The 24,526-nt window shown below is 39.0% G+C and overlaps 1 protein-coding gene across 7 annotated transcripts in view; it reads left to right on the top strand.

Annotated features, from left to right (window-relative positions):
- Window positions 1–8,590, top strand: part of ICE1 (interactor of little elongation complex ELL subunit 1) — a 39,209-nt gene extending 30,619 nt beyond the window's left edge. For 5 of the 7 annotated variants that reach the window (XM_075493689.1, XM_075493685.1, XM_075493687.1 and 2 more), the window contains 5 exons: window positions 1,772–1,932; window positions 4,252–4,442; window positions 5,825–5,931; window positions 6,678–6,776; window positions 7,682–8,590. In XM_075493689.1, the coding sequence (XP_075349804.1) occupies window positions 1,772–1,932; window positions 4,252–4,442; window positions 5,825–5,931; window positions 6,678–6,776; window positions 7,682–7,863 (740 nt within the window). In that variant the 3' untranslated portion in view covers window positions 7,864–8,590. Of the gene's footprint in view, window positions 1–1,261; window positions 1,314–1,771; window positions 1,933–4,251; window positions 4,443–5,824; window positions 5,932–6,677; window positions 6,777–7,681 lie in introns of those variants that run through there. The other 2 variants (XM_075493690.1, XM_075493691.1) reach the window with 2 other exon arrangements.
- Window positions 8,591–24,526: the final 15,936 nt, after the last annotated feature.

The following is a 24,526-nucleotide window of genomic DNA, read 5'->3' as shown; positions in this document are numbered from 1 at the left end:
TTGGGTTTTTTTAATTTGTTTATTTTTATTTGATTACAATGCATTCATTTTAGGGTTTTCTCTTTCATGTAGTTTCACATATTAATTCCCATCAGAATTATGGCAACACAAGTGTGAGCTATGTGCCAGCTACACAATTGCCAACTTGACTATAAACAGTCCGTACTACCTCATTAGACTTGCATCATCTGTTCTTTTGACTTCTGGTCCATCCTTTTTTGTTCTGTTCTCCTTTCAGGTATTCTGCCTTAAATGACTATAAATTAAATGTTACCTTTCTTTGGTTATTTTTCCTTTTACCCCTCCTCTGGTTTCCCTCCTTTTTTCTTTTCTTTTCTTCTTTTGATGTCCCTTTAACTCTTACTCATCACTGAGTCTTTTAAGTGTTCCAAATTCATGGGCAGGCAATTCAAGTTGCAGCATGCAGATAATTCTAGTTTTATCAACAGTCTTTGTTCTGGCAAAAAAAACCCTCATTCTTATGTGATGAGGGGCTTCAGAGTAGAGAAGGTCCATCCAAGACACTGGATGGAACTCTGTAAATTCTTCATGCTCAGTGAATCCATTAAAGCTTCTTGATTTGATGTATTTTCATATGCTCTCTAGTTCTCAAGATCTTTCTAAAAATGTAGAAGTTATGCTGAAGTGAAGAGGGAAGACACATTTAGCTTTTCAGTTTTCACTGTGTTTTGTAGCTTTTTATAGTGACAATAGTGTTTCAGGCATATGTATTGCAGTATTACATTTCATGCATGAAAGTAATATCTACTTCTTGCTTATTCCAATGTACTTTTTCTTGCTTGCAGTCATGTTTTATCTTAATATTTTGCCTTGAAGATCTCTCCTTTGGTGTTAGGGTCTATTAGCTTCCCTTTGATGGCCTAGAATTCTGTCCTCTATATATTGTTGTCAGATACTTGCTCTGAATTAATTTAATGAATGAGGGCTCTTCAGTTATATCAGTAGCACACTTTGTGTCTATGGAAATACAAATTTTGACATGCATCATTCATATATGCTCACTTACAACTCGTATAATGTATAATTTCCTTGACGGAGTCTGGCAAAATTGCTGAGCAATACCAGATTTCGTATTTGAATTGTATGAAAGTTCTTTGCAAAGTTTTTTGTTTGTTTTTTTTTTCATGTGGATTTCATAGGTGTATGGGTGCAAGGTGTTAGCAAGTACTGTGGATTTGTACTGAAGACCTGATTTTCACATTATTACACATCTCAGGAGTATTTTTTTCTTTTGGACTAGGTCTAGTTTGATCCAGTGATCAGAGTGCTCATTTGTGACTGGAGTGTATTAGGTAGGCTACTGGAGTACATCTTCCAGTTTTATTTCATCCTAAAAGAATCCAGTTTCAGTGCTCCAAGACCACTCTCCTTAGTGAACTAAAGTGTAGTAAGAAGGATGAAGGGAGACTAACCTCAAAATGCAAAAGGAAAGGTCCTTTTGCACTGTTATTACACAGCGAAGTCCAGTGAAACCTCCCCCCTGCCCCCCCTTAAAAAAAAGTGTGACATTACAATGGGGGATGTGGCTTGGGGGGATTTTTTTTTTTCTTGTGTCTTTTTTTCTTACTTAATCTCGGGGCTGAGATGTGCTAGTATGACTCCCCTTCCCTGGGAGCAGTTGTTATGTGACTTCTGTGCCTTCTTTCCTAGTGATCTTGCTGAAGGCTGTACTACCTTTTAATGCCTGAATATGTATTTTTTTTGTTTTTAAATGTTAAAAACTTACTTTGTTCTCTCTTTTTTTCCTTAGACTTTCCAGACTCAGAAAAACTGATTTTATTTATCACAAATGTATGGTCTGACATATTTGTCTTCCAAGGTGTAATTAACAAAGCTATGCAATTAGTTGTCAGGCAGAATGCAAGCAATGACATGCTGGCCTGTTTGAGTGCTTATCTCAACTGGGAACAGGTAACGTCTGCTTTCATTGTCAGTATCAGCTGTTTGCATTGGTCGCTTTGCTGGCAGAATCAAATCAAGCAGCTTACTTCTGATGAAGGGTATGAAGATGCCCTGTGAATCTCCCATGGAGCCTGTACAATTGCAAAAGTAATGCTGCTTCAGGCCTTTTTCCTGTGGTTGTCTAGACCCTACTAGAACACAACACTTTTCTTGTTTTCCCTATTAAATACTAATCCCTCTATTAAACATTAAAAGTAAACATCGTTTTTAAACTTTGACTGGATTGTTCTTGGACTAGGGAATTCTGTCCCTCTATGGAACTGTGACTTTGATGGTCTTTTAAGGTGTTTTTTTTGTTTTGTTTTGTTGGGAGGGGGTTAATATGTATTGGGCTTGTCTGTCTGTCATAGTTCTCTGTGTAATAGGTAATTATTTATCACAGTTAATTTCAAGATGAGCTTGTCTCTTTTTACTCATGGTCTTTCTGTGAGGTAGACTGTAAATATCCATTTATCACCAAAAAAATACCAGCCAATTAATTTCATAAGCAGTTGGCATGATCAGTACAAAACTGCAGCAATGGCAGAAGAAAGATGACCAGTGTTAAGGACTTAAGGACTTTTTGAGATTTGACTTCAAGTCTTTGAGCTCTTGGGCAAGTCATTTAATTTCTGTCAGTTTTCAGTAGGCACATATTACCATCCTGAAAGGGATGTTGCAAAGATGGAAAAATTGGGACACACTTGATATCAGTAGGAGCAAATTTATATCATGCAGATGGAGAGCCAGAGCTACTTTGCTTCTGGAGGAGTTTGTGTAACAGGCTTGTGTGTTTGCTTGAAGGCTAGGGCCCTGGTAGTTTTGAAAACCCCATATTAATGCCAGGCTTGCTTGATGGAAGTGCTATAGTTCTGTAAATACCAAGTGAACAAAATCATCTTGATTCATAGCTCACCTATTCCCTATCCAAACATGCTGCTCCACAACTGCCATGGAGACTGCAGCTAGGTTTACTGTTGTCAGCATAGCCTTTAGGTGTTGTACCCACTGGAAAAAGCATGATGAAATTTTTCTTTTTTTTTTTTTTTTAATCTGAAACCAGCCCTGAATTTAATATGGTACCACTGGAATTACAGCCCCTATAAACCTCCTGATTTAGTGCAGTGCAGTGAGTTAAGAGGGCATGGATTTGTATATGTTTCTTTTTTGATTAAATCACAGTTGTCATGTAGTATTAAACTGGTATTCAGAGTTATGCTGTCCAGCAATCCCTGTTTAGCAAAGAATTTGTATTCTCCATTTTATTAGGTTACAGCTTTCAATCTCATGCCAATAGAGATGCACATAAGTATGTCTCACTAAATGTTCCTGGAAATATTAATTCTGTACAGTCACACTACCTACTTTCTTTATGGATCTCTATGAAATACGAGAGCTGCTGCAGCTGGGGAGAAGGACCTCAGCAATTTCTGTATTGATGATAGCAGATGGCATCATCCTATCTGTAAGATGTTTTTTACTTAGGTGGAAATGCAGAGACAAATTTCAAGCGGATTGTGGTCGACAGTCTGTTTTATGACAATTTTATGAGAAGATTATTCTACTTATGAAAGTAAAGCTCACGTAGAATGGGTATTTACTTCTTGGTCAAAATATGCCATTTTAGTGACTTGCACCATTGCAGAACTTGCCAATTATATGAGCTTTTTACTGAGAAGATATGCTGAGCACCCACTGTGTTTATGTGATAAGCCTAGACTTTTTTCTTAATACTTCAGCTATTCAAAGGATGTTGTTTTTAAATTTCCTTGCTTGCCCTAGCTATTTAATTAGCAGAATTGTTTCATGTGACATGTTTTCAGTTATTACTACCTCAACTCTTGGATGTACTTGCGTGGAAATTGGCCCCTAATAAACAATAAATAGTAACAAATTTCAGCATCAGAAAATCACTAAAACAAAACAAAACTTAGAAAGTGAGCAGGATTAGTCTAATCTTCTTGCATCGGAAATACTCTTCTGACCTTAAAGCTTCATTGAGAGAAACAAAAATCCCCAAATTGTAGGAGAGAGGAGAGTGGGTGTAGGGTCTGTGGGTTTTTTTGGCGGGGTTTTTTTCCAAACTCTGCTTTTAGTAAAAGCATCAAGAAGAACACTGAGTACTTTGAAGACTTTCATTTATGTACTCTTTTTGTTTGTGTTAAGTCAAACCCAAAGTTGAATTTATGGTGTAAGATGCTGTGGACAGTCAGAATCAAATATATGTAGAGTTTGGTTCTGGGTTGGTAACTTTTCATGCATTAAGATAATCACCTTCTAAAATTCCAGAGTTCCTCTTTAGATGCTGGTGTTATGGTCTCAAACCTGCTTTTAGAAATGCAGTCATGTCCAAAAGTAGAATTTAAACTGAGTGAGCAGTACGGAGAAGATCTGAGTGAAGATGCTTGGCAGTACATATTTGCTGTTGACCTACTCTGCTCTCACCTGAGGTGGGATTGGACACATGACAATGTTATAAGGTATTGTGGCAAGTAGTTCTTTCAAATGTTTTCCCTTGTGGTTTTTTGTGGTTTGTTTTGGTCTTGGGTTTTTTTTTCCAAATCTGAGACATTATGACTTAGTTTTTAACATAATAAAACATTGCATAGATACTTAGAAATGAGGGCATTTTAACCTGATGAGACCTAGACTACTGTGTTTGTGTGCCTTATTTTAAGATAGAAGGAGTGATCAATGAGGAGATGTAGGATTTTATGGTACTGGTCCAAGAAATTAACCCTGTTTGAACCATTCTAATGAAGTATTGCTTTTCAAATAGCTATATGTGGACAATTGTGAAAGATTTTGAGGTGGATTGTTTGTCAACGAAGCAAAATGATTGATTGTCTTCCTCTGAACTTCATTGTTGAATTCCCCTCCCCCACATCACTGGAAAATGAGGGTGGAACTTTTGATGTGTAAATAGCACTCCTTCAGTGCTGAAAGTGAAATGTAACCATATTCATTAGTGTACTATCCCGATTTCTGTCTAATTTTAATTCTAAAATTATTATAATACTTAAATTTTCTTTGAACCCTACAATCCAGTGCATGGACTGCTACCATACTTAACTTGGTTTGAAAGACTTCCTTTTGATACCTACACTGATCTGACAGCCCCTATTTTCTATGTAGAAGTTATATAACGTAGTAGAATCTCCAAAAACATGGCATTTGTTTGACTATGACATAAGAATTGAGTATAAAGTAAATGCAAATAACTTACAATCATCATCAAGTCTTTTATACAAGTTCCATGCTTTCAAATAGTAAAGAAGTTAGTTATTTTTAGTTAATACTTTTAAGAAGAATACAAATTGGCTTCAGTGAAAGGTATGTCACTTTAACTAAAGCTATACAGAATTTATTTCCTGTGTGGAGTTGTGCTGATAATAGGTAACTATGTCTATTAGCATCATTTTAAGGATAAAAAAAGTCTTATTTCAGGTCCTTTCAGGTTTAAAAACAAGCATCAGGTCCTACTTATAACATGCAAACTGAATTTTCAGTCATATAAGAAGCTTGCATAACATCTCAGCATGACATTTGAAAGTAACGCAATTTCATATGCATCTGTGAAGTCAGTGGAGTAAGTTCTTGACTTTAGGTAGAGATGTAGAATGTTGCAGGGAAATGAACAGGAATGATTCCTCCAGAAAGTTAGCTTTGATTGTTTGGGTATAAAACCTCAGATTTGTGGATACTTGGAATATTGTGATTTTCCCTAGAAGGTGAATTAAAGATGCAAGTGGAGCTATGGAAATACATGGTAAACAGAAGAACCATTTGTGTTCATTATTGCATAAATATTGTACCACCCCTTCATGCAGTATCAGATTTTCAAATTCTTTGTCTTTCACAGCAAAGTGCTTTGGCCTTCTATGGATAAATGGGTAAAGAAGAGAAAGGGCCATGAAACTGCTCAGTCCATTCCTGATAGTGTTATTGCATTGACACTAAGGCTAATTGGTAAGTAATCTAAATTCTTGGTTGAACTTCTGCTTTGTGTAAGTATGTCCTTTGAAAGTGTCAGCCTGCTGGAAAGTGAATCGAAGTATTTTTATGGGTTTTTTAATCTTGATTCCTCCCCCCGCCCCCCCTTCAAAAATTTTCACCTTAAAAGCCAAACTATTACAACCCTATGCAGATATTTTCTGTTTGTCAGCCTGTGGAAAGCATGTACTTAAGTTTTGAGAGATGTTACTGTGATTTCATGATAACAAATACCAACATGTTTTATGTATTTAAAATGAAATAATCTGTAGCTATATACGCTTTATAGCAAAGTGTATAAAATAAGGTTTTATATGCAACATAATACTTCTTCCTGCAATTTTAAGTTAAATTCATTTATTTGGGATCTAGATGGCATTCAAGGTAAATAGATAAACTTTGGGTTTCAATAGATATTTTCAGTATGTAGGCTATATAATATTGTTTGTTAAACAGAAATTGCATTATTTGAGAGTGTTACACTTAGAAATTGTAAACCTGCGGGAGGTTGGATCAATCTGATGAAAAATACCTTGGGGTCTTTAGTCACAAAAAAAGTAGGACAACTGCTGTTCCCAAGACAACATGGTAACAAGAATAACTAATTTTTGTAATTGAAACTTGCATTTTCTGTTGATACTTCAACAGACCATCAGTAAGTCTAAAAATTAGGAAGTTGACTGTCTGAATGTCAGATACATAGTAACCTTTTTTTCTTTCAGGTCGATTGGGCCAAATAGGTTTGAAGGAAGGATATCTTGCTGCAGTGAAGAATATTAGTGCTGTAATTGGACTGTTTGTACAGCACGCAAAAGAGGAAGGTAATGTTTATTTAGAGGAACTTTAGTGTAACATCTGCAAAGTGAAGTTTTGCCAATGTAAACAGAACACACACAAATTGACACACGTGCCAAAACAGCCTGCTTGTACAGTTTTATGTTAGTGCATAACAGTACAAACAGTTTTCGGTTTGAGCCCTTTTCTCTTCTGAAGTTAATGAAGCATGTGTATTACCTTCTGTTTGTGACGGAGAACAACTCTGAGATAGTTTCAGCCACCTTGGAATTACATGTAACTGCTTCATGTAACAGCATATCGGCTGCCTCAGAGAACTTAAAGGGTGATCTTAACTTGAACAGTAATAGCTAATTTGTTACCTGAGCAGCTCATGCTGAAGCTTGCTACTAGCAAGACTGTTGTATTGGGAGACAGTTGCAAGACAGTCCAAATTCCTGACCAAGACAAAGCAAGGCAATTAGGGCAGCAGAGATCTATATTGCTAAGTTACTTTGGATGTTAAGTACATTTTGCAGTGAAGCATTGGTTGATGTTAGGGAGCTGTTTTGAACCACTTGTATAGCTTCTCTTCCTTGCAATCTCAAGTTCTTCCAAGTAAGTGGTATATGTCTCTGTCTGTTTCAGACTCTGTGTAAACCTGACTGTTTTCATAGAAGTCTGTTCACCCTTAACTAGAGTAAAATCACTTGATGTTCATATCTTTTATGCCCTTTGAATACTGAAAACCTGCTGAATTCAGAAAACTGGAAAGTGCTAGTATAAAATGAGATGTTATGGAATTTGTGTGCAGGTTGTCATCTTGCTACTTTCCGGTTTTAGGCATCCCAATTGTTGATGTGTTTTAATCCAGTTCTTGAACTAATAGTTTCTTTAGATTCAGGTTATTGCAAACAATTATTGCAAGCTGATTTGTGTTAACTTTTTGTAGGTGTTCCCTGGGGTGTGCAGCTGGCAGCCATATATTCACTGTGTGACTTGGGTTCAAGCAATCCAGAAGGTATTGTTGAGGCCATCCATGCTTGGAGAGCAACAGTTCTTAACAACATCCCTTTTGCTGTCACAAGTGGCATAGCTGAAATCACTTCTCTATGTAAAATGGAGCTAAACTAAAATCTAGGGAAGTGGACTGATCTATAGGAAGAAGTGCCTTATTTTACTAAGCAGTAGTTGGTTCCAGTTAAAAATAATACAAAGTGGTGTGTCCTCTTATTTATTTTTTTTAACAGAATGTCTGATCACGCAAAGCAAGCTCAAGTATTTTATTTGGCTTTTTGTTTGAGGGAAGAGTTTTAAAAAAAAATAAATAAAAAGACTTGCTTTTCCTAATAACTGATCAGTGATCTGAAAACCAGTGCGTCTTTGACTCCTGAGATATATCTGGTTTGATGTCAATAAAAATCAGTAATAGTTTCCATCATTTTACTTCCATCAATTTGGAGCATGGGCTAATTTGACACAACAGAAGATTGAGCCTGGCTGAAAACCTGGCTCTATTATTTTGTACTATATTTATAAAGTAACTGTTCAGATAGCAGAACTTTACCCAGATTCTGCTTTATTTTGCTTGAGTAGTCTCATAAGCTTAATTTAAAATACTTGTGTAAGACAGGTAGGAATTGACTTTTTGTGTAACAATCATGTATAGAGTAACAGAGATATTAAATCTCTGGACTTGTATATATGGTATATTCTGATAATGTGTCTCACATTTGATATTGTTCCACTTGGGGAATTTTGTGTATGTAAATAGAAAGTTGGTTCAAAAAAAAAATTCACATTTCTAATGATAGCTTCACCACACTCTATGGTTTTGTATCTTTCATAATAAAAGAAGCAAACACCATTGTGTTCTTGTTGGTCTTTTTAAATAACACATAATGAACTGTTGTTTCTAGCTTCTATAAATACTACTTTGGGGGGCAGGAGGAAATTACCTATGAGGTCGTTTCACTGAATGAACTGCTCATAACACTGCAGTTCTGGCCACTGGAAAGAGGGTATATTGCATCTCTCCAAAATTTTCTGGTATGCCTTGGGGGCTGGGGAGGTAGTTTTAAAAATCCATTGAAAACTTCTATTTTCACCCCCTGATTATAACCATATGAAGGGGTGAACTTTGCTAATGCAGATTCTCATTGTAGAAGACTCTGCCATTGGGACCTACACTCTGCCAGAGCTTTGATGTGGTGTCAGTCTTTTTTCCTTTTGATCATAAAAAGGTCAAAAGGATTTTAGTCTGCTGAAGCCAGCTGTGAACTTGGATAATGAAATCTTTAACTCAGAGTGAATCAGACAACATACAGTTTACACCTAATTTGTTCTCCTACGTGTTGTGTCCTTGCAGGCACATCTATGCATTCAGGCTTGTCTTCAGTCAGTTCAGTACTTTCAGTTGCAGCAAGCACTTTACAGTTTCTTCTGGTTCCTGTAAACTTTTTTGGCACCTGAGGACCAAGTTGTGTTTCTTGGGCCTCTCAACAGTTTCTGAGTTGCTGCATGAGCTGCAGGCTCTCAGCTCTTGTTGACAGAACTTGTGTTTCCTGGAGGTTCTGCTCTGCAGCATGCTGAGCTGCTCATTAAAGAAAGAAAAGTCATCCCCTTCCTGCAGTTCTGCTTGATTAGGCACTGCTGTCTTCAACAGACAGGATGCATGCTGCTTTTGGTATTGCCTGTTATATTGATGCCTGTAGCACCATACTTAAATTTAATTTAGACACAAGCTTTAGCGTATTCTGCCTTGCCAGTTTGTTTTTGCATCTACTTCAGATTAATGTCTTAAAACCTACTGGCTGTTTTTGGTGTGAATGGAATTTTGTAAGAATCTCCCTATATCTTATGCCTCCTATTCTAGACTCCCTGATAAAGACACTTAAGTAAAATCAATTCACTAATGTTTCTAAATATTCACTATAAAGGTAAAATTCTGGGTTGGAATAGCTGGTACCGATAGTTCAAAACATATAGCAAAATCATGTATTTTATAAAATTGTGTATTTTGTGTATTTACACAATTTATACAAAATATTGTAAAAATATTGTTTCTCATCAAATTGCTTTACACTCTATTGCTTATCTATAGAAGCAAGTTCTTAGTTCACACATCCATTCCTCAGGTCTGCCACCAAAGTTAGTCTGTCTTTGTGGTATCTGTAGCTGGCATGTTCTTTATGCTCTGCGTGTGACATAGGGAGTATCACATATGCTGAACCTTCAGTTCTTCTCATTTCCTCACTGAATTGCAATACTTTGTGTCTGACTCCTTTTGATTATATTTTGATTTCAAAAGCACCTTTCTGTATCACTTATGATAGTCATGTTCCATCATATGACTTTCCTTCCAGACATATTTGTATTGTCACAGCTTAGAACAACGTGCCTGAGAAATTCCACTGCTCTTCTATATCACAGATGAAGCATAGTAGCTTCCACGTTGTGGGGCTTCATGCCAGAAGGATTAAGTCTTCAGGTCCAGGAGGCTGGGTCACTCTATCTGTGCCAGATCATTCTGCCTTGTCCTTGATATCTTTGAAAGCTACTAGCTTAAGAAAGACCAAACGAGAAGTACCTTACAAGCCATCTAGTCTTCCTACCTGCCTTTTCTGGATTCCAGCACACTCCATCTCTGGAGGCCTTGGCAATTGCTACAGACTAATGCCTAGCTATTCAGGCCATCCTTCAGCACCAAGAAAATCATTGCTGAGAACTGTTCCTTCCAGCCCTACCTGAGGCAAAACCTTATAATACTGATTTCTGCCAGCACCAGCGGTGTGATAGCTTTGGTTGCATTAGTGTTGATTTTTCTTTGGTGCTGCTTTGGCTCTTGGCCATTTCCAGCTTTGTGCTAGTACTGTAGTCTGGGGCATTCAACTCTGGCTTTATTTCTGCTGCCAGTGTTGCTGGCATGGTCAGCTCTGGTGAAAAGCGCTGGTATTGATATGCATTGTAATTTTTGTGCCTCTTCAGACCCTGACTACCAATGCAGTCTCCTAGCCCTCTGAGAGGTTTTTTCCTCTGAAGTGAAACCATGGAGAGCAAAGTGTCCATTGATTTCAGTTGTAGATATAGCTGCTAGCATTCTGGACATCAAATTGACCTAAGTGAGTTTAACACAGCCAAGTAGGTCAATGAAAAATGTCTAGTAGTATTAGTAATACCTGGGTGCAACAGGCACTGCTACAGATGTCTATCATGAAGACTTCCAATAAGGACCTGTAGAAATTAATTTGCCTCAGGTTGAAGCTGTATAATGTCTGGAACACTTGGCATTTTGGTGATTGTGGGGGCTATGGGGATTTTATGTATAGCCTTTACTTAGATATCTTGCATTAAAATGAGCATGGAATATTTGGAGTGGAAGAAGGAAGAAGGAAAAAGTAAGCAAAGGTTGACAATAAAAGCGTTGATAATAAATCTGGTAAAGAAAATGGATGGGAAATAGATCAAATAAAACAAAGAAAGGAACAATGTGAGAAAAGGATCCCTGATGTTTCAGTGCAAAAACATTCCAACACAAAAATTTTCACAGCAAACAGAAATCCTGTTGCCTTTAGAATTTGTATAAAACACTGACATTAGAAGTATATGAAATTTGCAGGGGAAATATCGGAGCTTTCCAAGACTGTAGATCTACAGCTATACTAATTTGGAAACAAAATAAAAAACAAAAAAAAGAAAAACCCACAAAGCCATTTACCTGAAAAATCTTCTCTTCTGCTAATATGACTGTAAGAATAATTTTTTCGTGTGCCAGAATGTGAGCCTGATTTTAATTCTGTTATTACTCTCTACTGTCCAATCAAAATGCATTTGAATAAGCAAAATCAGAATCATTAATACCTGAAGGTGTTTGGTTCTGTTAAATACTAATCACTTGTATAAAAATAATACTTGTACCTCCCACACACAGTGTCAAATTTACAGTAATTAAAGAGCTGTAAAATGTTGATGTTCATAAACAGGTGAAGAAAGTATAGTGATTTTCGCCATATGGAAAACTTTATCTGTGTAATTCTCATTAATCAGAAATTGCATAAGTAAATTTCTCATCCAGAGATGTATTTCAAATACTAAAATCCTATTTTGTGTAAAATACTTAGTCCATTAAAACAGGGATTTTCAGATTTCTATCATAATTTGCAGATTTTTGCTTTCTTGAATGAACATTGACCATGTGGCCTGTCCCAAACTATGTATCAGAGAATGTTCAAGTTTTCACTTCCTCCATGCCTTCTCATATTCCTAAAGTAAGACATGAAAAGCTGCCTCAGCTGCTTAGAAATTAATGTCAGCAATCTAGGGCCCTTTGAGCCAAAATGCTAGCCATCAAAATTGATCTCAGTTTAAAATACTCAGCTCTAGCACTTCTCCCCACCCAAATATAGGAGACAGTAAACATGTGCAATCATTTATTTATTAGGACACTCTGTACTACAGGCTTCTGACTTCATAGCTGTATTATCAGGTATTTGAAAAATCCCTGACAGACACGTATTTACTGCAGGAAAAGAAACCTGTCATAAATATTGGGGAGCAGTTTAACTTTATGTCTGTCTGTGTGTAGATGAACAGGATGCTGGAATAAGTTATTCTAGGAAAAAAAATATTTATTTATTTTACTTGTATAGTTGCTTTTATACTAAAAGTTCTTTTCTGCATGTCTGTATCCTAGCATGCTGTATCAGCAGAAGTATTCCACTGTATGCTCAGTCATAGAGTCATCCCTTGCTGGAATACTAATTTTGGACATATATAAGCACCTTTGAGATATGCTACCATTTTTTGTTGTCTTGTTATACCATTAGGGTATTTTCCAGGGTGATTCTACCTGTCTAGGTATAGTAGCAAATCTTTTCTGGTGTGAATCAGTTTTAACTGATGAAATTGCACGTATGAATGGAAACCAGAGAACCTGAAGATTTGTTTTCAAGGAGCTGAAATTAGGTGGTTAAATCAGTTTGGAATATCACCATACAGCTTCACATTCTTCCCATCCTACCTAACTTTTCTCTTCAAGAAAAGTCAGAGACTACTATCAAAAGACTGTCAAATTAGAGAGAAAGGGTTTCTTCAGAGACAGGCTTTGTAATGACACTGTTATTGGACTGAGTAGGTTGAGATCTCCATTTGCAAAATTCTGAACCTTGTTTAGTTGTTCAGAGTTTTATAGATCCATGAAATGTTAATGCTTTTGCGTGTTCTGAGCCCATCTATTGCACTCAACTTAATGAAACTCACTTTATGAAATTACTTTTTGCACTTTTTAAATTTAATTTTTTTAAAAACCATTCTGGAGCTTAGTGAAGCAAATAGGTACTTAATGGGAGTTAGAAAAAAAAAGGGAGATATTTACACAAATGGACTGTTTTTTGATTATTTTGACTTATAGTCTTAGATGGCTCAAATTCCTTGAGCTGTCACATCACCCTGGACATGTCTAAATGTTTGCTGCTGAAAATGGCTTGGACTTTCTAAATAAAACCTGCATTTTGTTGGCATGCTTTGGCTTGGACAGAATAAATTCTGACATGGTTTAAGCATCAAGTAGGAGACAGCTCAGTACTTGGCACAACCTGTCTCCTTGGGCTTCACATACAGCCATGAGCCTGGCTCCAGAGAGCTGTTGATGGTGGATACTCTATTGATTGCACAGGCAATAACCTGTTTGTTCTGGTTTTGTTTTTTTTTAAATCTCAGCATGCTAGGGACAAATGTATAGTGTTAATTTAGGGCTCTTCTGAAATTTTGTAATTGCTCGCTGCTTCAATGGTAGTGTGATATTAGTAGGCAGCTTCATAACACTGCTGGAATATTGGCCCAGCAGCAAATCTCTGCCTGAAGACAAGATCCCTACATATGTTAATAAAGTTCTGAGTCTCTTTAGACCTCCATATACCCCTTCTTTATAACAAACGTGAGCACAAATATGGAGACAGATACCTCAGGCTATCAGCCTGTCTGTAGATCTGGTATATTATTTTCTGATTTGGTAGGTTTCCTCTGCAAGCTGGTAGGATTTCCCATCAGAGGTTTTAGGTGATTCGCTTGATCACATAAATTTCACATCACTTTGATCACATCACTTTCCCATCTCTGATGGGAAATCAAGCCCAAAAGTAAAACAGCATGTAGGCACCATATAGACAAGGTCCCTGAATTGAAAGTGAATGGGAATGACTTAGCCATGAAGGTACAAAGAGGAGCAAGTACTGCCTCCCTGAGGATTCTGAAGGTAATGTTATATTAATAAAATACACACAACTTGTTTTAGATAAAATTATTTCGTTTAACTCAAAACAGTTTCTTGTGATTGACCCTATATGCAAAACTACTTCAGTTTCAGTCTTGTGTAGAAGATGATAGAAAATAAAGCTTGAAGTTCTCTTACTTCATCAATAAGAAACTGCAGGTTGTGTTTTAGTCTTCTTTTTCCCTTTTTATGTTTTTCCATATTTAAATTACTATATTTTTTTTAATTTGTGATGCATCACAAATTAATGGATCCATTAACCATATCATAAAAAATGAGTTAAAGACTGTATTTGGAATGTGAGCACTGGTTTGTGGCCTGTGTAGGCTTATGTTGCACTTCGTAACTTCTTGCTCAAAGCACCACTTAACATAGGGGTTTTCACTAATAACTTTGAAACAAAGTGTATGAGAAAGGTGTGTTTCATTCAATGACCAATTTCAAGTTGGAAACACTGATTAACCTTAACATCTAGATAAAAACAGTGGTCAGTTTCAACTCATTTATGTAAGAAATACTGAAGTTTTCCATAACAGCCAAAAAAAGCTCAAAGCTATCTTACCACCTCCTCAGTCCAGTGATATAGACACGTTCAGAGATGAGCTTCAGCAGGCTGGGATCAGATCTCACAGACTTTTCAAGCCAAATGATTGACTGTTTATGGGAGCTGCAGGGGGAATGCCTGGTAAATTAAAGCTCGCTGTTCTCCTTTCTGTTACGCTCAAACTCTTTTTGGGACAAAGGGGATATATACACAACTATCTGTATGGGCATGTATATGGAACTAAGAATGTGCTGTTAGTTTAGTCTAGTTACTGTATTAGACCAGTTACAATAATACCCACTCGTAGTTCAAATTAATGTGGAGAGGCCTCAGTAGTACAGTTAAAATTGTTACACAGAGAAAGAGCCCTTCCTAGTTAGTATCTATCCCTTTTCTGTGGTGGTGTGCTCATCCTTTCAGTGTCCCTCTGGTTCTCAGGGCTGACATTCTCAGAATTTTCTTTCACTTTCTTTGTCTGCATCAAGCAGTCTAAGTCAGATTTCCACAGTTAAGCACTGTGAATGTCTTCTTCCCTGAATATTTTAAATTATTTAGATGGGCAGAAAAACATAGAACTAATGATTTCATGTGCATGTATAATTCATTTATTGTATAAATAAATAATAGAAAAATTGGAAAAAAATACATTAACCAAGCGAACACTGCAGGAGAAATTGTTTTCGATCACAACAAGTAGCTGTGTGGCAGCAGGACTCACTAGGCCTAAATGCTTGCCAAGGACACAGCAGTGTCACACGCGAGAGGGGGACAGGCTGAGGAGATGCATGGGAGGCACTGCAGGCTCTGAGTTATCGGGAGCAGAGGGGTACATCTGCTGTGCCAAAGCTTCCTGCTGCGCAGATGCTGCTCTGCCATATCAGGCTCCTTCACAAAGCTGTTTGTATCTGCTGTAAATGTGTATATGCCCTAGTACTTTTGTTTTAAGCCCGTACGGATGGAGAGCTGAACCTCTGTCGCTCTGCCTTCTCTCCTACAGCTATAGCAACAAACTGCTCCTGCCTGGCCTGAACCCCCGAAGCAGAGTGTGTGTTTATTCTGCAACACCTGTTAGTCAGTTCTGATGAGAGCACAGAGCAATACAAAGCCATTTTTTGCAGGCTTTTAGGTGTATATATAGTATATAATAATTTATTTCTGATACCTAAGTTGTTGTTAATTCTCTGTTCTTTATTATTTAGGGCAAATGATGGAAATTGTCTGTATATGTAAAGTTTGTCCTCTCATTGTGGCTTAACCTTCAGAGGTAGCAAAGCACTGTTAACAAACAGACCACATCTAGAAAGCAAGCTAGAGAACAAATTTGTGTTCAGTTTTCTCAGGTGACCATATGATAAATAGTCAAAGGCAGAAAAGGCAAGCAGTGTGGATCTGTTAAGCCTTTTACAATCCACATGTATCAGGATGTCACAACTTTAAAGGGATTAGATCAACATTCCTTCCACAAATCCCACTTAACCTTCACATAGCAAGCATTTCACTAAAAGCAGTCTGCAACTATGCGTGTGAAAGATGGAAAGTGTGTTGAATTGCAAAGTGTGATGAAAGTATGAAAGATGCAGTGAACCTACCTGGATGTGCGGGATTTCAGTCCATCAGGGCTATACCTTCTGCAGCCACATTTGTTTTAGAAACAAAAGGCTAATGGAGCAGTATTTAATGAAAAAATAGAGGTCTGTCTTTCAAAGAACCACACATAAAGGCTTTATTCTATTCACGTTCAGTATTTTTGCCACATCTAATATAATTGAAAAAAATCTCAAGCTGTTTTGTGATATAGATACAAATATGGCATTGACAGACTAGGTGCCATCTCTGCATAAGCCAGAGTTGTACCACTAGAGCTGCAGGAAAAAATGTAAATTTCTAAGAATATTATCAAATATTTCTAATCACACTGACCAAGTTATATCAGTACATTTTCCAAACAAGTCCTCTAATGTTCATCCTACCTACCTGCCCTTGGCCTTTATGCCCATTTCTTTCATTATAAAGCCAATCACAACAAGGCTGTTGACTTGTTGACTTGTTGACTTGTTGACTTGTCTGTGGTGGGCTCAATAACTTCAGTGGCAGGTGAGTGTCACGAATATCATCTTGGGATGATATAGGATCTGAACATCTAACAAAACCCAAGCAATCTATGTCTACATTTTTTATATCCTGAAGGGTAATCAAAGTAATAAAAATTAAATAGCCTGTGATTTTAAAGAAAAAAATCTTTGAACATTTGTAAACAGTTTAATTTCTTTAGGTCTTATGACAGATATTTTTTCTCTATCATATTATGTAGCAGCTAGCATGAGTTAAGCCTAGTTAGCATAGCTGTTAGCATAAGCCTATGAACTTTAATGACTTTTTGGTTTAGAAGAAGTAGGTAAAATGCAACCAATCTCTTATCCCAAACAACAAGAAATGTGTTCAAGAAAATAGATAGCTGAACTATGCGTACAACCAGTTAGTCATCAAGAGGCGTGAACATGCCTGGAAGTGTTTGGCACAAGCAGATTGTGACTGCCAAAAATGGTCACAGAAAACAACAGCACAATCTGAGCAGACTAATCACCAATGAAGCATTCTCTACTGAGTCCTAAAACTAAGGATGCTTAGGGCACATTGCGGGTAATGCAGTATACTTGAAACACTCATTCAGGGAGAAACTCCACTACTATCCATCAGGACTCAAGACCACCTCTCCAACCCCCCCATGGAGAGAGTTGGTAGAGTATTTTGTAAGATGAACTTAAATCTTTCCAGGAAAACCAAATGTTTTTATTTTCTTTAGATGTAGAAAGTAAGTCCGATTCACCGATTCTCTTCAAACACTTAATAAATTTTGCAGACAAATTGTAAGTATTTTAGTATTCAACAGACTATTCTGAGATTCATGACCTTAAGTTTTTCCTAGGTCATTCTGAACTCTGTAGCAGAAGAGTGTGCTCCTCTGACATGGCCCTTTGGCACAGTCCTCCAGCACTGTCCTGATGCCTCACATCATGCTTCCTCAGTCAGAGAACTTGGTGCCACTCTTAGAAGAACTCTAACCTTCCTGGACAGGCACATAGCAACCAGCTGCATCACAAGTGGCTCTCCAGCCACTTAAGAGTTGGGGTAATGAGATTTCAGAGGGAATTAGCCATCTGAATAAGTTTGCAGAAAAGGTGGAGTCCTGACAGTACAGCTCCTTGCAGAGAGCCCTAGTGGTGGCCTTCTACAGACAGACATTCTGCACCCTCTGGCAATCATGTCCTTTTTCCATCAGTAAGAAGTGGTCTTCCAAATATTCTCCATGATGAGGGGTGTGGGAAGGCCAAGGAACAAGATCTCAGCCCTAGCTACTTCCATCAGCCTGGAGTGAGAACTCCAGGCCTTGATGATCATTTCCTCTCTGCCTAAGCTGCTGAATCCTGAATCAGGTACCTGACCATGGAGCTTTCATGAAGCACAGCTCTGCTTGCTCCCCAGGAAGAAAGCAGCCACCACTTAGGCCTTAGGTAACTTCAAAGGCTGCTAGGCCATGATCAAAACCAGCAAAAGTAGGAGTAGCAGGAGCAGCAAGGTAAGCTTCTTGTCAGGCACCAGCAGCATAGACAGAATCCTGTGATGCCAAGTTCTCAGAACAGGTTGCCCATCTGAGAGTACAGGGCACAGGGCAGTCAAGAGATGAGCAGAGTGCCTACATTGTGCTAGTGAGGTAATGTAGTCCATTAGGTACAAAGATGTTACAGGTGAGACAGAGTAAATGACAACTTATTGTGAATCAGGACATTGGTGTTCATTTAAGAAAAAACAAGATCAGAGCTCCTACCCTACTTGATTGCTTCACACACTCCCTCTCACGCCCCTCTCCCCTTTCCCCCCAAGTTATATTCACTAGGTCCTGATTTCCCTTTGTAGTAGGGAGACTGCTGCTGGTCTGGGAAAGTCAGGCAGAAAGCTATGCTGGTTTCATGCTGTGCAACTGCTTGCAGTCACTGGCATTACGAGCCAAGGAACCTGGGCATCCTCCAGTATTTGCCTACATGAATCTCCCCCATTTCCAGGAACTTCCCCTCATTTCCAGGATCTTCCTCTCTCTTCCAGGATCTTTCCTCCAGCCAGGATCATCACCTTCTTCCTTGCAAGCCCCCAGCCCCTGGTTTCCCAGTCTAAATCTATGCGCAGAAACACAATAATGAGTTTCCTGCCTCTCTCAGGTGGTTCTGCCTCTCATTTCTTTATTAATCAGATGATTCAGAACTTGCCACTTTTGTTTAGTTCAGGTCTCATCAAAATTTACAACCAGCCTGTACTGGCTGTAGCTAGCAAATAGTGGGCTTGTGCCCCCTTCAGAACCTCAATTTGAGAAATTCACACACAAACACACATACACCCAATTATCTGCCACCTGTCAGCATCCATAATTTTAACTATTTTTCACATACCACAGAAAAGTAATAGGATTTTTTTTGTGCAAGGATCTATTTCATTCTGCTTCAGGGACAGTAAGTTTACTAGAGATGCTGTAGTCCCAGCCTCTGTAGCCTAGTAAATATGATTTTTGCCATGACTAATTAAAGGCCACAGATTTTGTACTGACTTGACAGTGCATAGTCTCAGAACTGTCCTGGCCTGTGCTGGTTTTAGCTTGTCAATTTGTCAAGTGATTACTGCCTCATTTGTTTTAGCTTTAGCTCTGGGAATATCCCATATGGTAAAAGCCTGACATAGCTAGAAGAAGAACACAGAAGAACTAATTAGAGATGTCAAAATTGGTGGCAGCTGGGCTGCAGTGATCATGCCCTGGTGGAATTCACAATCTTGAGGGATATGGGCCAGGTGAAGAGTAGAGTCACAACCCTGAATTTTAGGAGAGCAAACTTTCAGTTGTTTAAGGAATTAGTGGATGGGATCCCCTGGGAAACTGCCTTCAGGGACAAAGGAGCTGAACAGAGCTGGCACTTTTTAAGAATATTTTTCTTAAAACACAAGAGCTCTTGATTCCCACATGTAAGAAATCGGGCAAGCAAAGCAGGAGACCATCATGGCTGAGTAAGGACCTCCTGGTCAAACGAAAGTGTAAGAAGGAAATACACAGTCAGTGGAACCAGGGACATGTATCCTGGGGAGAATACAGGGATGCTGCCTGGATGTGTAGGGATGCGATCAGGAAAGCTAAGGCATGGTTGGAGCTGAATTTGGCAAGGGATGCTAAGAATAATAAGGGCTTTTACAGGTACATTGGCCAGAAAAGGAAGATTAAAGAAAATGCACCCACCCTAGTCAGTAAGACAGGAGATCTGGTGACAACCAACATGGATAATAACGCCGAGGTACTCAACAATTTTTTTGCCTTAGTTTTCAGTGGGAATCCCTCTTCCTACATCTCTCAAGCCCCTAAACTTCAAGGCAGGGACTGGGGGAATGAAGTCCTTCTCATCATAGGAGAAGATCAGGTTCGAGACTAGCTGAGGAACCTGAATATAAATAAGTCCATGGGACCTGATGAGATACATCCCATGGTCCTGATGGAATCAGCTGATGTAGTTGCCAAGCCACTCTCCATCATATTTGAAAAGTTATGGCAGTCAGGTGATGTCCCCAGTGACTGGAAACAGGGAAACATCACATCCATTATTAAAAAGGGTGAAAAGGAGGACCCTGGGAACTACTGACCAGCCAGCCTTACTTCTGTGCCTGGTAAAATCATGGAGCAGATCCTCCTGGACAACATGCTGAAACGTATGGAAGACAGGGAGGTGATTAGAGACAGCCAACATGGCTTCACCAAGGGCAAATCATGCATCAGTGGAGAAGGGAAGAACTACAGATGTCATCTACCTTGAATTCTGTAAGGCCTTTGATATGGCCCCCCACAACATTCTTGCCGCCAAATTGGAGAGATATGGGCTTGACAGATGGACTGTTAGATGAATAAGGAACTGGCTGGATGACCACATCCGAAGAGTTATAGCCAAAGGTTCAATGTCCAAGTGGCAACCAGTAACAAGTAGTGTCCCACAAGGGCCTGTACTGGGATCAATACTATTTAATATCTTCATCAATTACATAGACAGTGGGATTGAGTGCACACTCAGCAAGTTTGCAGATGACACCAAGCTGAGTGGTGCAGCTGAATCGCTAGAGGGAACGGATGCCATCCAGAGGAACCTTGATAGGCTTGAGGAGTGGGCCCGTGTGAACCTTATGAAGTTCAAAAAGGCCAAGTGCAAGGTCCTGCAACTGGGCGTGGGCAATCCCCAACATCAGTACAGGCTGGAGGATGAATGGATTGAGAGCAGCCCTGTGGAGAAGGACTCAGGGATACTGGTGGGTGACAAATTGGATATGAGCTGGCAATATACGCTTGCAGCCCAGAAAGCCAATCACATCCCGGGCTGCATAAAAAGAAGTGTGGTCAGCAGGTTGAGGGAGGTGATTCTCCCCCTCTACTCTGCTCTTGTGAGACCCCCACCTGGAGCAGTGCATCCAGCTCTGGGGTCCCCAGTACAAGAAAGACATGGAGTGGTCCACAGGAGGGTCACAAAAATGATCAGAGGGCTGGAATACCTCTCCTATGAAGAAAGGCTGAGAGAGTTGGGATTGTTCAGCCTGGAGAAGAGAAGGCTCTGGAGAGACCTTATTGCTGCCTTTCATTATATAAAGAGGGTTTATAAGAAAGACAAAGAGAGACTTTTTGCTAGGACCTGTAGTGACAGGTCAAGGGGCAATGGTTTTAAACTGAAAGAGGCTAGATTTAGATTGGATATAAAGAAGAAATTATTTATCATAAGGGTGGTGAGACACTGGAACAGGTTGCCCAGAGAAGTCATGGATGCCCCATCACTGGAAGTTTTCAAGGTCAGGTTGGATGAGGCTTTGAGCAACGTGACCTAGGGAAAGATGTCCCTGCTGATGGCAGGGGGGTTGGACTAGATGATCTTTAAAGGTCCCTTCCAACCCAAACCATTCTATGATTCTATGATTCTCTTCTATGATTTGAGTTTGGGTTAGGGGGTAGGGTTAGAAGGGTTAGGGTTTGGCTGAGGAATAGGGGCTAGGGTTAGTGTTAAGGTTAGGGGAAAACATATAAAATCATTGCTTTTGAAACACAGAAACAAAGGTTGTGGTTATTTGACCTCATTGGGAATCGGCCCATTCCCAGGGGGAAAAAAAAAAAAGAAAAAGATTAATTCAGAGAGGAAATGACTGATCAGAGTTTGTGATATCAGTCTAGAAAGGAGCTATATAAGTAACAGCAAATATATAAAACCTGCAGTAACGAGAGGTCTGAGGGGCTAACCTAGAATATTCAAGTGGAAATGAAACATTTGAAAATTCACTAGAAATGCCACATCACTGAGGTACTTTCAATTTATTTTCTTATCTGGTTTTAATGTTATAGCAAGTTCATAAAGTGTAGCTTGACTTATTTCTTATTCTGTAATGGTCTGCATATAAATGACTCACTGGAATATGAAGCATGAACAGAGTGTGGATATTGCCTGAACATACATGTTCTTTTGCCTGCTTCCCATATATTACCTAAGTAAATTTTTAAAAGTACATTTATACAAATTCTTTTACTGTGTCTCTTCCCTGATTACCTAGTCCTTTTTAATTAGGTATGTATAGTATGTATGCTCTGCCACAGTGCTTAAGCATCAAATATTCTAAATGGATGACAAATATAGATAATATTACTCAGCAGATTAATTTCTTAGAAGCTCTAAGAAATTCTAAAGAAGTTCCATTGTCAAATACAATGAAGATCTACAGCATAACTAACTAGGCAAATCTAAAACAAAGTTTTGCAGTGTTAACTTATATCCCTCTGACTGGGAACAGAATTGGAAACACATCTCATTCTATTCTCCTTTTTGTGAAGCCATCAGTACTTTAAGCTTGGCTGCTTTAAAAATATTTCTATACTTGATGGCTAAGGACTAAGATGGTAGAGTTAGGCAAACTGTACATCTTCTTCCCACCCTAAGTACTCCAGAAAGGAAAAGCTCACCATCCCAAAAGAAGCGCTCTGTTGACATCCACCTGGTAGAACACAGAGGAGGTAGATGGGATTGACAAGCAGTCAAGCCTAAACCATGGCTGTTTTGCAGATATTTGTGACACATTTCTGTTAAAAATGAATTCATCTAAAAGGTGGGGAAAAAGCACATATACTTGTAGTAGTGTAGAAAAGTCTAGGCCATTTAATTCCATCTCAGTGTGCCCTGTTGAGAAGTCACCCTGATCTCAAGCAACAGCTTTGAGCACTGGAGTGCCATGGTTGGGTTTTGAAAATAAAAAGTAGAAGGTTTTGTAGAGTGTTTATAAAAAACAGGAGAAGTAGTATCTGCAGAGAACTTGGAATCTAGTTTCTAAAGTTATGTGTGCTCTTGTAAGAGCTGACATAACAAAGAAACATCAGCAAGGTCATGGAATTGCTTTCACTGGCTATCAGATGGTGGGGACTGCTGTGTGAAATGTTGGGATACCCTACTAGCAGAAATGATAGTGCAGTGTAAAGTAGAAATAATTGTCAGACAAGGAAAGGAGAGAAAGGAACAGTTGAAGACCTCAACTTGGCTTAAACTGGAACTTGAGAAAGTTCCTGAAAGAAATCAAGATGTTAAATGTGAATGAAGGTTAATGCAGGAAGGGGTTAACCTAGTAGGTGACCTACCAGTTATCTCTCAAGATGAAGACTATAAAATTGTTGCTGTTACAGTTCTTCCTAGGTATTCTTGCAATCTGGATGAGTAAAAACTGCAGTGGGCTGACCATCTAGTTCCTCCTTATTCACCCCTGACTTACCAAGAATTTCCAAATCACCCCTCTAGGAATAATTTTTTCCACCTTTCCAGTTGCTACTTTCCCACTTCACTTCCCCTTTTCCTGCTAGACCTATGTGCCGGTTTTGGCTGGGATAGAGTTATTATGATACAGATAGAGTATACCATCCGGAGTATCCCCATACTCTGGGATAGAGTATGGGGCTATGTTTTAGATTTCTGCTGGAAACAGTGTTGATAACACAGGGATGTTTTAGCTGTTGCTGAGCAGTGCTTACACAGCGTCAAGGCCTTTTCTGCTTCTCACACCACCCCACCACCAAGTAGGCTGGGGGTGCACAAGAAGTTGGGAGGGGATACAGCTGGGACAGCTGACCTCAACTGACCAAAGGGATATTGCAAGCCATATGACATCATGCTCAGCATATAAAGTGGGGGGGAAGAAGAAGGAAGGGGGGTACATTTGGGAGTACGTTTGTCTTCCCAAGTAACCGTTAAGTGTGATGGTAGCCCTGCTTTCCTGGAGATGGCTGAACACCTGCCTGCCGATGGGAAGTAGTGAATGAATTCCTTGTTTTGCTTTGCTTGTGTGCACGGCTTTACCTATTAAACTGTCCTTATCTCAACCCAGGAGTTTTCTCACTTTTACCCTTCCATTTCTCTCCCCCATCCTACTGGGCGGAGTGAGCTAGCAGCTGTGTGGTGCTTAGTTGCTGGCTAAACCACGACAACCTATCAGTGATCCCTCATTCTCCAGTGTAGCCATACCCTCAGCCAGGGGTCTACTGATTAAAGTGGAGCCTGGAGTGATAAAGAACCATTTCTGTGGTCCTGGGGACCAATGGGCCCCATGACGCCTCTCAGACCAGTTTGACAACAGCAGCCAACAGAAATGGGAACTCACAAAAGACGAGGGTGTAATATATTCACAGGCATTGTGTAAGAGATTTGACAGTGAACTATCATCTTGTTAGGATGACTTTTATCAGGGAAATACTACTCTGAAAAATACAGTGTATATCAAACCACAGTGCTGAGTTTATTGGTCGAAGATTTGAATCGGGATTGATTCTGTCGAACCCTGCTGCACTGGAGTGGTTTCTCTAGGAAAATCTTCAGCTGATTTCTGCAAAGTGCACAGGGCCTGGAAGCAACACAGCCAGAGAATAACCTCTCCAGAAACTATTGCTCTTT

The sequence above is a fragment of the Mycteria americana genome, chromosome 2 (genome assembly GCF_035582795.1).
Source record: "Mycteria americana isolate JAX WOST 10 ecotype Jacksonville Zoo and Gardens chromosome 2, USCA_MyAme_1.0, whole genome shotgun sequence".
NCBI lineage: Eukaryota > Metazoa > Chordata > Aves > Ciconiiformes > Ciconiidae > Mycteria > Mycteria americana.
The sequence above is the reverse complement of the archived record's forward strand: the minus strand, read 5'-3'. Positions and strand labels throughout refer to the sequence as shown.